General features: G+C 39.7%; 1 protein-coding gene across 1 annotated transcript in view; it reads right to left on the reverse strand.

Annotated features, from left to right (window-relative positions):
* kiaa0319 (KIAA0319 ortholog) overlaps positions 1-5,895 on the reverse strand; it is a 32,236-nt gene extending 26,341 nt beyond the window's left edge. The window contains exons 1-3 of the mRNA XM_038710344.1: positions 5,729-5,895; positions 4,349-4,425; positions 563-1,233 (exon numbers count right to left, since the gene is read on the reverse strand). Of these exons, the coding sequence (XP_038566272.1) occupies positions 563-1,233; positions 4,349-4,397 (720 nt within the window). The 5' untranslated portion in view covers positions 4,398-4,425; positions 5,729-5,895. The remainder of the gene's footprint in view (positions 1-562; positions 1,234-4,348; positions 4,426-5,728) is intronic.
* Between the last annotated feature and the right edge of the window lie 8,278 nt (positions 5,896-14,173).

The raw sequence follows: 14,173 nt of genomic DNA on the forward strand, positions 1-14,173 counted from the left end.
TTCTTTTCCTTAGTTTGGTTGCTAAGGTCCTTTGTGCAACGGTTTAACACACTTAAGGGATTCCTTAAGTATAAGACCAAGATAAGTAGAAAACCTCAAATACTTAAGTGAAAATTTTAAGGAGAGATATAAGGGTGTTTTGTGCAATCAAATGTATTTTAAGGAAACCTTTAACTCTGACTTTAAGGAAAATCTTAATTTAAGGTTTTTTGTGCAACCGGCCCCTGCACCTATAGCTGGAGAAACTACAGGAGCACTGGGCGGATGGATACATTGTTGTTCATGAAGAAATAGTTCCAGCACATAACTCCCCCTACAGGGCAAGCAGTTTCCCTTCCAGTCTTTATGCTAAGGTAGCCTAACCACATCCTGACTTCAGCACAGAACTGAACACAGTCATGTAATTGATGTCAGATATCTCACTCTTGGAAGTAAAGAAAAAAAAAAAGACATTTTGTCCAAAATATTACACTATTTCTTTAAAATAAAATATTTCCCTAATTTCTGTAGCTGCATTCTGAAGAGATGAAACCTCATTAACCTGATTAACTTAATCACTCACTGTTCTCTCTGCAACAGCAGGATCAGTTGGTCTCCTGGTTTTGTCCTCGTCTCCCTGACTGATGTTCCCCCCAGAGGAGGCTCTATTCTGGGCCACACTGCTCTCCGTCACCCCCCTCTCCGGACCGTCCTCTACCTCTGATTGGTTGATCCCGTCTTGTCTCTTCAAGGACAGCTGATCGGTCATCATCTCCGAGCCGGGCCCTCCCCTCTCCTCCTGGCTTCCCTCCGAATACTCCACATCCAGCACACCGGGGTCTGAGAAGTCCCGACGGGGCCCGTCGAACAGGGCGAGGTCCTTCAGGGCCTCCAGGTCCCCAGGGGCCTCAGAGGACCGCGAGAGTGGCTTCCAGCGTCCACCATATGGCTCTCCTCTCACCAAAGACTGCAGCACCAGTGTCTGTGGTGATGCTCTCCGCAGGAAGGCGAGGACGGAGTCGGCCCCGGGTCGCTCTCGGGGCAGGCAGTTCTCCCTCTGCTGGCAGCTCAGGATGTAGCAGCGGCCCTCGAACAGCCAGGCCAGGTCGTACCCCGGCAGGTCGCAGCATGCTGCCACGCACTGCGGCAAGGACGCCACTCCGGGTACCCGCAGGATGCCACCGCTCTCTACCGTTGGAGACACCACTGCCTCGGAGAAGGTCGCCCCCTGCCAGCACTGAGACGCCACTACAGCTGAAACACAACACTTTGTTTATTTTGGAGAAATAAGACCTTTTGTTTTTGTTGTAAAACCCTTGCGGAAATTATTTTTAAATAAAATCAACTGAGACATAGAATTTGAATTTATTTCGTCTGCATGTAAACAACAGGTCTAACATATCTAACATAACATCCATCATTGATTCATTCATTATTGTTGTCAGTAATTATAGATTATTTTGCTCTTCTGATTGCTTAAGCACACTTTTTGAAACTGTAAGCTATTTTTGCAAAACTCTACACACTAACCACAGAACCTTACACCACAAAAGGCAAAACATTACATCTCTCAGCAGTTTGCACAAGTTTTGTCATGCATGTAGTACAGTAAAATTCACATACACACAATGTGTAAAGTTCGGATATGTTTTACGTGAGTTTATTTTGAAAGGGACTCTTTACAGTGGCTACATCCAATGCAGAGAACCTCACTCTGTTGATGTTTTGGAACATTGTGTTATCCGTCAGTATGCGGTCTTGTAGTTTGTGAGAAATAAATATTTTAGATTGTAGATTATTAGGACCCGTTGTATTTACCTTTGGAAATAATCAAAGTGTGTTAATCGTCAAGATCAACATGTCCTTAAAGCGGGGCACTGACCTTCATTAGTACATTAACATGACTGTGAGCTCAGGACGCTGTCTAGGACTGTACACTAAAATGCCAGAATTAAATCAACACCTGCTTGAGGTCGCCTTGTATCGACTCTTTCACTTGAGTGTATTTAGGGCAGAGAGATGCTGCATGTCAAGAGGGGACGCCATTCTCGGCCTCCTACTGTACTGTACGTATAAAGGAATGATTCATCACACCACTGATTCTATTATTCTGTAAGTTACATTACAAGTGTGTGTCATGCAGTTATTTGAAGTGACCACATTTACAATGTGGGTGTCCTGCTCGGGGGCGAACAGTCAACCTGTGTCACCAGATATTTGTTTTCTTGCAAATCTGTAAATACATTTGATTGTTTGTACAGTAATGATAGATTTGTGTCATTACAGTACATATTACAGAACCAGAACTGCACAGCGATTACAGTTACTTACATTACTTACTTTTAAAAAAACAGATGATACCTGCAACAGTATAGCCAACAGCGTCTCTTTGTGTTGAAAAGTGGTGGGGACATAATGGCTCAGATTAGGGACGTGTCAAACTTGACTTGTGAGGTTGCACAATATCGGGGTCACAAGAACAACAATCACATAATTCTCTGCATTCTGAAGACTTTTTCTGCAGCAATTTACGGAAATTCCTTTATTTATATAAAGGGAAACACAATCCAGGTGGCAGGTGACAATTCAAAATATATGGTAGGTTTTTATTTTTTAGCTTAAGTTACTTTTTCAGAACATTTTAAGCAAATATCCATCCATCCATCCACCTTCATCCGCTCAGGTCGCGGGGGGAGCAGCTCCAGCAGGGGACCCCAAACTTCTCTTTCCTGAGCCACATTAACCAGCTCTGACTGGGAGGCGTTCCAGGAAAGGATATCGAGGCGTAGTCGTGGCAAGGAGCAGCGGCTCTACTCTGAGCTCCTCGTGGATGGCCGAGCTTTTCACCATATCTCTAAGGGAGACACCAGCCACCCGCCTGAGGAAACCCATTTCAGCCGCTTGTACCTGCAATCTCGTTCTTTCGGTCATGACCCAGCCTTCATGACCATAGGTGAGGGTAGGAGCGAAAATCGACCGGTAGATCACTTGGGGTAAGGACTCATTCCCTACCTGGAGTTGGCACTCCACCGGTTTCCTGCTGAGAACCATGGCCACAGATTTAGAGGTGCTAATCCTCATACCAACCGCTTTGCAATCTGCTGAGAACCAATCCAGTGAGAGCTGAAGGTCACGGACCGATGATGCCATCAGGACCACATCATCCGCAAAAGGCAGTGACGAGATCCCAAGCCCACTGAACCGCAGCCCCTCATCGCCATGACTACGCCCCGATATCCTGTCCATGAATATCACAAACAGGATTGGTGACAAAGCGCAGCCCTGGCGAAGGCCAACCCTCACCTAGAAAGAGTCCGACTTACTGCACAGTACTCGGACACAGCTCTCGCTTTGGATGTACAGGGATTGGATAGCCCTGAGAAGGGCCCCCCCTCACCCCATACTCCCACAGCACCTCCCACAGTATCTCCCAGGGGACCAGGTCACACGCCTTCTCCAGATCTACAAAGCACATGTAGACTGGATGGGCATATTCCCAAGCCCACTCCAGGATCCTTGTGAGAGTAAAGAGCTGGTCAGTTGTTCCATGACCGGGACGAAAACCGCATTGTTCCTCTTCGATCTGAGGTTCGACAATCGGCCGAACCCTCCTTTCCAGCACCTTGGAGTAGACTTTACCGGGGAGGCTGAGAAGTGTGATACCCTTGTAAATGGCACACACTCTTTTTAAGCAAATAATGCTTTTAAAAAGTGATGGGGACAAAATCTGTAGGTTGGGACATGTCCCCAGCGTCCCCGTTGTAAATGACACCTATGAGTATAGTGGCTCAGATTTGGTTGAACCCGTTGGCCAGCCTCCCTCTAAGCTCATCCCATAGCTGATAACACGGTCAACCACAGTCGCTCAGATTTCATCAGTTATTATGTTCCTGACTCCTCTTCCTCTCCTTTTCCTCATCCTCCTCTTCTTCACCCCCTCATCCTCATCAGGGCCACTGGTACACCAAATGTTCACCTGTGCACTATTTACATCTCTGATTGGTATGTGAACCACTAATCTAAAAGTGTTTTTCAGAGTCAATGTGGAATGCGAACTAGCAAAACAGAGTAATGTTTGTAGTTTTGACAGTAGTATGTTATTGACTTGCAAATTGAGTGTGAAGCATAGAATGTGCATTCAGTCTTGCACACTGGACAATTGCACTGGTTGCAAGTGTTAATGGTTTTAGAAATAGTGCTTCATGAAGCACTTTTAAGCATTCATAAAAAAAGATAATTTTGCTCTTAAATTGCACTTTGAACTTAATGAATCTGTCCGAGAGGTCGTCACCAGTAGTTTTGTCGTTAATAAACGTCCTTGAACATAAAGATGCAGACAAACGAACCAACAAGTCTGTAGATGTCTTACCTTCCACACTGTAAAGAAGCAGCAGCAGCAGGAATGTTGTGCGCCACATGGTCACTCAGAATCTGAGAATCTACAACCTGAAACACACAAAGATCACACTGACTGGAAACAGGACTGCCAGTCCTGTAATGTATACAGGGAAACATCAGAGAGCCAGGTGAGAAGACAACAAAACAAAAAGGTAAAATCCTCCTGCTTCTTCAGAATAATAAACTATTTAAACCCCCTTGGATCAGCTGGAAAATGCAAAGCTGGAAATAGAGACAGAAACATCAGCTATAATAGTGAAACACTGACAGGAACATTTATTGCACTATGACTACTTAACTTTCATACTGGAAGTTCATGCTACTGATAATACTTATTATGTAAGTAAGGTTTTGAAGGCATGATTTTACCCTGTAACTTATTTACAGTGTGGTATTAGTACTTCAGTAAAGGATTTAAATACTTCTTCCACCAGTGATTACACACTACATTGAGAGATTTTTATAGCACAGTGTGTCTGATCCTGAAGAGGTTCAGCACCATGCGGCCGGACAGCGCCACCGGAAGCCCCGCCCGAACAGCAAAAAACACCCTGCTCAGTGACAGAAAATAAACGCACCTTTATCCCGCAAACATTTGATGTATTACGATAATCTCATAATCGAGACACTAGCTTGATTTTTTTTTTCCTCTTTTACACGAAAACCACAGCCATCAACCGCCGTCAAAGCTCGCGATGGGCAGGTTGCGCTCCTTAAAATACCTTCGCAGTAGTGTGGTCTTGACTTGCAAAAATACCTTCGCTCCAAACTCCGTCGGAAATAGTATCGGATAAAAGTGTCCTTGCCTATGTATAAAAATATATAATTGTTAACATGTTAATTGAAACAGCTTCTATATATGTATATACCACTTTCAAATTCGGCATAAGTTAATTAAACAAAATAGCACGTCTTCTACTAAATTTTAAACTTTTAAAGTAGGTCTGTTGCTGTGCCAGCTGGACTACGCCTCCGATAAACGTTAGCAGTGTAAGCTGATTTTAAACTTGGGGTTTGGTTGTTGATACAAACACCAATATACGGCCCCAGAATGCGACCACTGGTGATGGAAACCTTTTTTAAAAATCACTTGTTTTCCCTTGTAAGGAAACGTAACATTACAGGATTTATTAACGGAGTCCGGTTGGCGTAAGTGACGTAGACTAACAGCGTACAGAGCTAACGTCTGCCAACAAACACCGAATTATTCTTGAATATTAAGGCACTGTGAGGAGAAAACACGATAACGTGAATCTGCATCTACAGTTGATTAAATCATCCCTCGTGTCATCGGTGTCCGTTTTAACGTTAAGACACCTGAACGTCTCTGCTAAATAAAACGTTAACCCACCTGGTTGCTGGTCCGCTCACCCCACCACCGAGTCCTCCCAGTACCTTTACTGGTCCTCCACAGAGAACCCAGTCTGTCCTGTAGGTTACATACTGGGAGTCTCACTGGGTGGGGTTTTAATTGGTTTCACGCTGGTGCTGAAATTTGTTCCGAGAAAACACGAGCAGCGTCGAGTGAGCGAAAACACACGACTTCCGGTCATTGCTTTCAAAATAAAACGTGTCACCTTATTTGAGGATTGATGTTTTCAGGATGTCAAAGATAAATTAGCACTTCAGTGGTAAATATTCCCCTTTAGATAAAGACAATTATATTTGAACAAATCCTTTTATTTTGCCACATTTTATAAACAATTCTATCTAGTAAGCTTTATTTTTTTTAATTTAAAATTAAGTACAATGTTATTTTAAATTAAATTTAAATTATTTAAAATTTGATATGTGTTTTAAGATATTTTAAACAGTTTAAACATTTAGATAGATTTCTCAGTATAATTTATAGTACATTAGCAATGTTCACGGAACATATTTGCCACATTTTATAAACATTTAATCCAGTTAAAGCTTTTATTATTATTTTTTTATTTAAATTGAAGACATTGTTACTTAAATTCAAATTTATTTAAAATTAGATGTGTTTAAAATTGCTTAAAATCTCTTAAAACATTTAAATTACTGAAACATTTAAAAGAGATTTCTCAATATAATTTATAGTAGATTTCCAGAGTTCATGGAACATATTTGCCACATTTTATAAACATTTTCATCCATTTAGCGCTTTTAATTTTTTTCTTTAAAATAAAATACATTTCAAATTTAAACTTAATTTATTTAAAATTAAATGTGTTTCAAGAAATTTTAAACAGTTTAAAATATTTAAATTACTGAAACATTTAAAGTGATTTCTCCATATAATTTATAGTAGATTAGCAATGTACTCAAAGCAGAAAGACACAGAATGTCCCCAGTGACGGTTATATCATCATGCATTAATTTGCTGATTATTTTCTCCATTAATCAATTGTAAAAAGTTTTAAGATGGTGAGGTTACCCAGAGCCCAAAGTGACACCTTCACAATGCTTGTTCTGTCAGTCCAAACCTCAAAATGATTAAAAATAAATTTAATTAAAAGGAAAAGCTGCAAATCTTCACATTTGTGAACCATAAAAGATAGTCAAAATAGTTGCCAATTAAATTTCTGTCAATCAACTATCTGTACGGTAGTTTAATTTATAACAAATCATCATAATTTTTAAACTCTTCAATTGTTTAGTGTGTAAACATCTTAAAAGTAAAGTAACTGAAGCTGTCAGATATGTGTAGTGAAGTAAAAGTACAATATGTCCTTCTCAGATGTAGAGTAGAAGCAGAAAGTGTCATGAAAAGAAAATACTCAGTACAAGTATAAATAGGCCTACCTCTAATGTACTTTATTGCAATACTTGAGTAAATATACTTACAGTAGTTACTGTCCACCACTGTAAATACATAACCTTAAATGTATTTTTTAAAATCATTCCTGCATAACATACAGTCCCCTCCAAAAGTATTGTAACAGTAAGGCAAATTCCTTTGTTTCTGTTGTTCACTGAAGACATTTGGGTTTAAGATCAAAAGAGGAGTATGAGACAAGAGTTCAGAATTTCAGCTTTCATTTCCTGGTATTCACATCTAGATGTGTTAAACAACTCAGGACATACCACCCTTTGTTTGAAGCCACCCATTTTTCTAGTGAGCAAAACTACTGGAACATGTGCCTGCCAGATGTTTCTTGTTGCCCAGGTGTTACCTTTTAGGTTGATTGTCCAAACATTAAATAGCTCTGCATGACTAGTCTAAGTTTTCATCCTTGGTTCAAACCTACATAGACTGCATTTCCTGTTAAAGAGGATAAACCAACATGAAGACCAGAGAGCTGTCTGTGGGAGAAAAGCAAGCCACTGTCATGCTGAGAAAAGAAGGAAAATCGAGCAGAGCCACTGGACAAACATTGGGCATAACAAGCACAACAATTTGGAATGTCCTGAAAAAGAAAGAAACTACTGGTGTACTGAGCAACAGACGTCCAACAGGTCGGCCAAGGAAAACAACAGGAGTTGATGACAGAAATATGGTGAGAGCTGTGAAGAAAACCCCCAAAACATCAGTAAGTGACATCAGCAACGACCTCCACAGTGCAGGGTGAAGGTATCACAATCCACTGTTGGAAGAAGTCTCAGAGCAGAAATACAGAGGCCACACCACAAGATGCAAACCACTCATCAGCAGGAAGAATCGGAAGGCCAGACTGAAATTTGCAAAGAAGTACATAGATGAGCCGCAAAATTTCTGGAACCCAATCTGATGGACTGATGAGACCAAGATTAATCTCTAGCAAAGTGATGGAAAGGCCCAAGTGTGGAGAAAGAAAGGAACTGCTTATGATCCGAAGCACAAGTTCATCTGTGAAGCATGGTGGAGTGTCACCATGGCTGTTTCTGGAACAGGCTCATTAATATTGATGGAACTGATGATGTTAGCAGCAGAATGAATTCAGAAGTGGACAGAAACATTTTGTCTGCCAATTACGGAGAAATGCATTGAAACTAATGGGGAGGAAGTTTATCATGCAGCAGGACAATGAGCCAAAGCACACTGCCAACAAAACAAAGGACTTCATCAGAGGAAAAAGTGGAAGGTTTTAAACTGGCCAAGTCAATCAGCTGACCTTAACCCAATAGAGCTGCATTTCACCTCCTTAAGAGGAGACAGAAGGGAGAAACACCCCGAAACAAACAAGAACTGAAAGAAGCTGCGGTAAAAGCCTGGAATAGCATCACAAATGAAGAATGCAACAGTTTGGTGATGTCGATGGGTCGCAGGCTTGAGGCAGTTATTGCAAGCAATTATTATGCTACCAAATATTAAATGTTATTTCCTTTAAGATTATTTGTTCCATTACTTTAACTTACACCTGTCCTGAGTTGTTTAACACATCTAGATGTGAATACCAGGAAATAAAAGCTGAAATTCTGAACTCTTGTCTCATAATCGGGGCGGCTGTTCCGCCAGTGTATGAATGAGTGTGACTGTTAATTTCCGTTTGAGCACTTAGGCTCAGTGTATGAATGTGTGTGACTGGTGAATGCAGATATAGTGTAAAAGCGCTTTGAGTGGTCGAAAAGACTAGAAAGGCGCTATACAAGTACGGAGCATTTACATAATCATCTTTTGATCTTCAACCCAAATGTCTTCAGTGAACAACAGAAACAAAGGAATTTGCCTTACTGTTGGAGGGGACTGCACCTTCTACTACTTCCCTTGTCACATACTACTTACCTGTACATAATTACCAATACTAGACAATGTACAATCAAGACTTCCATTACAAAGTACGTTCCTAATGTTTAGATTGATTTCACTTTCAAACTGAGATTTTAATTGTTTGAAGCTTTGTTATTTCTTAACGTGTTTGGTTTTGCCATGTATGTGACTTTGCAGCTGTAACACTTCAATTACCCACTAATATTACTCAACAGAATGCACTTAGAGCTTAATATACAGGTGCTGGTCATATAATTAGAATATCATCAAAAAGTTGATTTATTTCAGTAATTCCATTCAAAAAGTGAAACTTATTACTTACTTCATTCCACACAGACTGATATATTTCCAGTGTTTATTTCATTAATTTTATAACTGACAACTAATGAAAACCCCAAAATCAGTATCTCAGAAAATTAGAATATTGTGAAAAGGTTCAATATTGAAGACACCTGGTGCCACACTCTAATCAGCTAATTAACTCAAAACACCTGCAAAGGCCTTTAAATGGTCTCTCAGTCTAGTTCTGTAGGCTACACAATCATGGGGAAGACTGCTGACTTGACAGCTGTCCAAAAGACGACCATTGACACCTTGCACAAGGAGGACAAGACACAAAAGGTCGTTGCTAAAGAGGCTGGCTGTTCAGAGCTCTGTGTCCAAGCACATTAATAGAGAGGCGAAGGGAAGGAAAAGATGTGGTAGAAAAAAGTGTACAAGCAATAGTGATAACCGCACCCTGGAGAGGATTGTGAAACAAAACCCATTTAAAAATGTGGGGGAGATTCACAAAGAGTGGACTGCAGCTGGAGTCAGTGCTTCAAGAACCACCTCGCACAGACGTATGCAAGACATGGGTTTCAGCTGTCGCATTCCTTGTGTCAAGCCACTTTTGAACAAGACACAGCGTCAGAAGCGTCTCGCCTGGGCTAAAGACAAAATGGACTGCTCCTGAGTGGTCCAAAGTTATGTTTTCTGATGAAAGTAAATTTTGCATTTCCTTTGGAAATCAAGGTCCCAGAGTCTGGAGGAAGAGAGGAGAGGCACAGAATCCACGTTGCTTGAAGTCCAGTGTAAAGTTTCCACAGTCAGTGATGGTTTGGGGTGCCATGTCATCTGCTGGTGTTGGTCCACTGTGTTTTCTGAGGTCCAAGGTCAATGCAGCCGTCTACCAGGAAGTTTTAGAGCACTTCATGCTTCCTGCTGCTGACCAACTTTCTGGAGATGCAGATTTCATTTTCCAACAGGACTTGGCACCTGCACACAGTGCCAAAGCTACCAGTACCTGGTTTAAGGACCATGGTATCCCTGTTCTTAATTGGCCAGCAAACTCGCCTGACCTTAACCTTATAAAAAATCTATGGGTTATTGTGAAGGGGAAGATGCGATACGCCAGTATAACAATGCAGAAGAGCTGAAGGCCACTATCAGAGCAACCTGGGCTCTCATAACACCTGAGCAGTGCCACAGACTGATGGACTCCATGCCACGCCGCATTGCTGCAGTAATTCAGGCAAAAGGAGCCCCAACTAAGTATTGAGTGCTGTACATGCTCATACTTTTCATGTTCATACTTTTCAGTTGGCCAACATTTCTAAAAATCCTTTTTTTGTATTGGTCTTAAGTAATATTCTAATTGTCTAATTGTGTAATTTGGGATTTTCATTAGTTGTCAGTTTTAATCATCACAATTAAATGAAAAACATTTAAAATATATCAGTCTGTGTTTAATGAATTAATATAATATCATGAATGGAATTACTGAAATAGATTTTTTGATGATATTCTAATTATATGACTAGCACCTGTACATATTTTCTCATAATCTCTACTTGATATTTTTTACCTTGTAAAGTGCCTTTGCATACATCTTAAAGTGCTATATACATTTTTAAAATTATTTTGAAGGCAAGCTCGTCTGATTTCCAGTTTGGATTGCACTAACTCAGCGGAACTTCACAACTCAGAGTGAAGGTGCAGGATGAGGAGGTAAATGCAGGTTAATTTACTTGGGTCTGCTAATTATAATAATTATATATAAATGAACAAATAAAATAAAAATCCTTTATAAACAACAAAATCAGACATTTAGGGCTCATCCCTGTTTTTTATTTTTGTGTTTTCTTAAAAAAACAAACATTTACAGCCGAACACAGTCATATATAAATTACAACAGCAAACACAATTATCTATTTTTAATTACACTTCTCGGCTCTGACAATAACCACCTAATGAATAAAACAACCAAATTCAAGTCAAATTCCCTTAAATTGAAACTGAGTGAACTGCAGTCTGGTGCATTAAAAACAGTGCGATACTGAGGGGAGGGGGAAAAAAAAACATCCGTCACTCACACACAATATTCACTCATCAGCAGACAAAAAAAACTCAACTGTCACATGTAAAAAATATATTATTTAAACAGTAAACAGTCAATATTTCCACGCAAAATTAGTTTGCAGATACAGATCGGTTTTGCTGCTGGGCATCTGGCTGCAGCAGGGAAGGAACGGAGATAATCAATCACTGTACCGCTTAATACACACTACCAATCAATGGCTTTACAACACCCCCATTTTTCTTTGGTAGTTTGCTGCTTGCTTTTGTCACATCTAAGGTTTTTCACTGGAAAGACTAGAAAAACTTTTCAAAGTTAACAACGTTTTATGTCACCAAAACAGACATTGGTGGAGTTTTGTTCATTACTTCACTGTAGGATCAACAGATGACCAGCTGCTCTGTCTTCCTTCATAAATTATATATATATATATATATATATATATATATATATATATATATATATATATATGAAAATGTCTGTTTTGGTGATGTAAACATTGTTTTTAACTTGGGCAGTTTGCTGCTTACTTTTGTAAGTTTTAAGTGTTCTTTTACTGGACTTAAACAATCTATATTTACATACAGAAAAATGGGGTGTTCTAAATCTTTTGACAGGTAGTGTACATCTCAACTGACACTTCCTGTTTTTATTAGGTTTATTGGTGATTTAAAAATCAAGTTTAAACCAGGCATAAATTCCCCTTATTAAACCTGAACTCACTGATCAATTTCAGGAAGATTTCTCTGATCTATACCGCGCACAGAGAGATGAAACAGAGTCAGAGTGAGGTGTCAAATCTGAGTTACTGAAATTGCATTATTCCTTCACAGAGCAACTTAAAAACAGCAGCTGAACATCTTCTTAAATTGATGCAGTGATGCAAGTATTGATTAGACGTTATTTTAGATTCTGGATTTGATTTCCTGTTACTGACTCTTTTGAAAGGTGCTTTACAGAATAAATAAAGTTATTAATTCAAATGTATTTCAGGGGTGGTTGTAAAGTTGAAGATTCAAATCCCTGCTGCCGAGATGCTCTGCAGCAATACGGTTATTGGTGGGGTTGCTGCTCAGTGATGGACAGCAGGAGGCTGTAAGGGTCAGCTGACATACTGGTCAAGTAGACAGGTAAATCAAATCAGACCGACTACAAATTGAGCATGCTCCACAGGACGCTCAGACACCGTGAGTCGCTTTCTACAGAGTGTCTGGTTTTGGAAACACGACAAAAATTACTCAACATTGAGTTGCTGGTAACAACACATCCAATTAATAGCCTGGGCTACAATGTCGGGAACAGAAACCATTAGAATGACCTAATTTCAGTACCCTGACACATTAAACTGAATTATTGACATTACAGTGAATAGAAATGTAAGGTGTACATATATAAATCTCAAATGGCACCATAACATTCGAGGCATCACCAAATCCAAATCATAACGCAGCTGAGGTATAGGTTTTGTAGCTTTGCATGAAAGACCAAAATAAAATGTGTGTGTTTTGTGATATTCTTGGTGTTAGGGCAAAATAATCTAAGCTCAAAAGTCCACTTAAATTTTGTTTTTTAGCCGCATCTCTTTGTCTTCTAAAGCCAGTGGACCTTTCATCACGTGACCTGCAGTAAGTGTGGAAGTTCGCAACTTTCTTTGCTGATTAAGACTGAGATGCAGCTTAAACTGTATATTTAGAATTTGAAATCCATTTTCTATAGGTTCTACTTTTTCCTTCAGTCTCTTCTAAGAAACCCGCAGCTGTTCTATGTTTTTATGATAAAAAGGGTCTTAAGTTATAACATTTAACAACTTGACTGTGACGTTTTGTTTACATTTCCATAAGAAAATCAGTGTATTTAAAAAATCTCTCAGCCCAAACCAGACAGCTGAAAACAACACGTGGTTTCTTAAGCATCTACATACACAGTGTCCGTTCCCTCCCTGAAGTTGAGACATTTTCTTAACTCACTTTAATTCAAAAAGAAAAACAAACATAATACTTTTTCTATATTACTCCTAACGTTTTAGCAGCTGGGCATGTTATAACTCCTGCACAATTGAATAGATAAAAGGAGATACGTCCCTCATCCTTTCTGGTGGACCACCATGGGACCTCATTTCGTAGAAAAACATTTACAGTATTTAACAGCGAGAGATAACTAATGTTTTTATCCCGTTTGAATTGTGTCCTGAAATACACACTGTTTGTCTATTTAAAATATAATCAAAGTCAAAAAAGTTTCAGTTTTTCATAAAACTGTTGAAGTACAAGACTGTGAAAATATGTAAGACCACAAACCCAAAAGCCGCGTGTGTGACGTCACTGTTTCTCTCAGTTACTGAAGCTAACGTCACTAAATCTTCAAAGAGCTTCCATTTGTAGATGTAATAAAAGTAGCAGGAGTCGTTGGATTAAACAATTAACTGCCACCAACATGTTAGCGCTGTAATGCTTGCTACTAATGTTAGCTAGGTTAATCCAAAGCCTCCTGGGTCCTGTTTCAGAAAGCAGCTTCTCCCTGAGCTCTGGGTTGATTGAGCCTGAGGTGGGAAACTGCCTTAATGAATGATAAAGTGCTGCAGCCCATTACATTAAATTTTAAATTGGAAGGGTATATTTATTAAGCTGTAACCCGACGGGACAAAATGTCGGTAGGCCATAGATCAAATATAAGACACAGTTTACTCATGAACCTGTGATTGTAAAGTCACAGTCGCACGCAGGTTAGCCTATTAATTATTTTTTTGCAGTGGAAAATGTGTCTATAGGTTAAAGTTTTAGACATCTATTTTACATTAATAAAAT

This window comes from Micropterus salmoides, unplaced genomic scaffold, assembly GCF_014851395.1.
Source record: "Micropterus salmoides isolate LMB-PRFRI ecotype aquatic unplaced genomic scaffold, ASM1485139v1 Ms_hic_scaffold_11, whole genome shotgun sequence".
NCBI classification, from domain to species: Eukaryota; Metazoa; Chordata; class Actinopteri; order Centrarchiformes; family Centrarchidae; genus Micropterus; species Micropterus salmoides.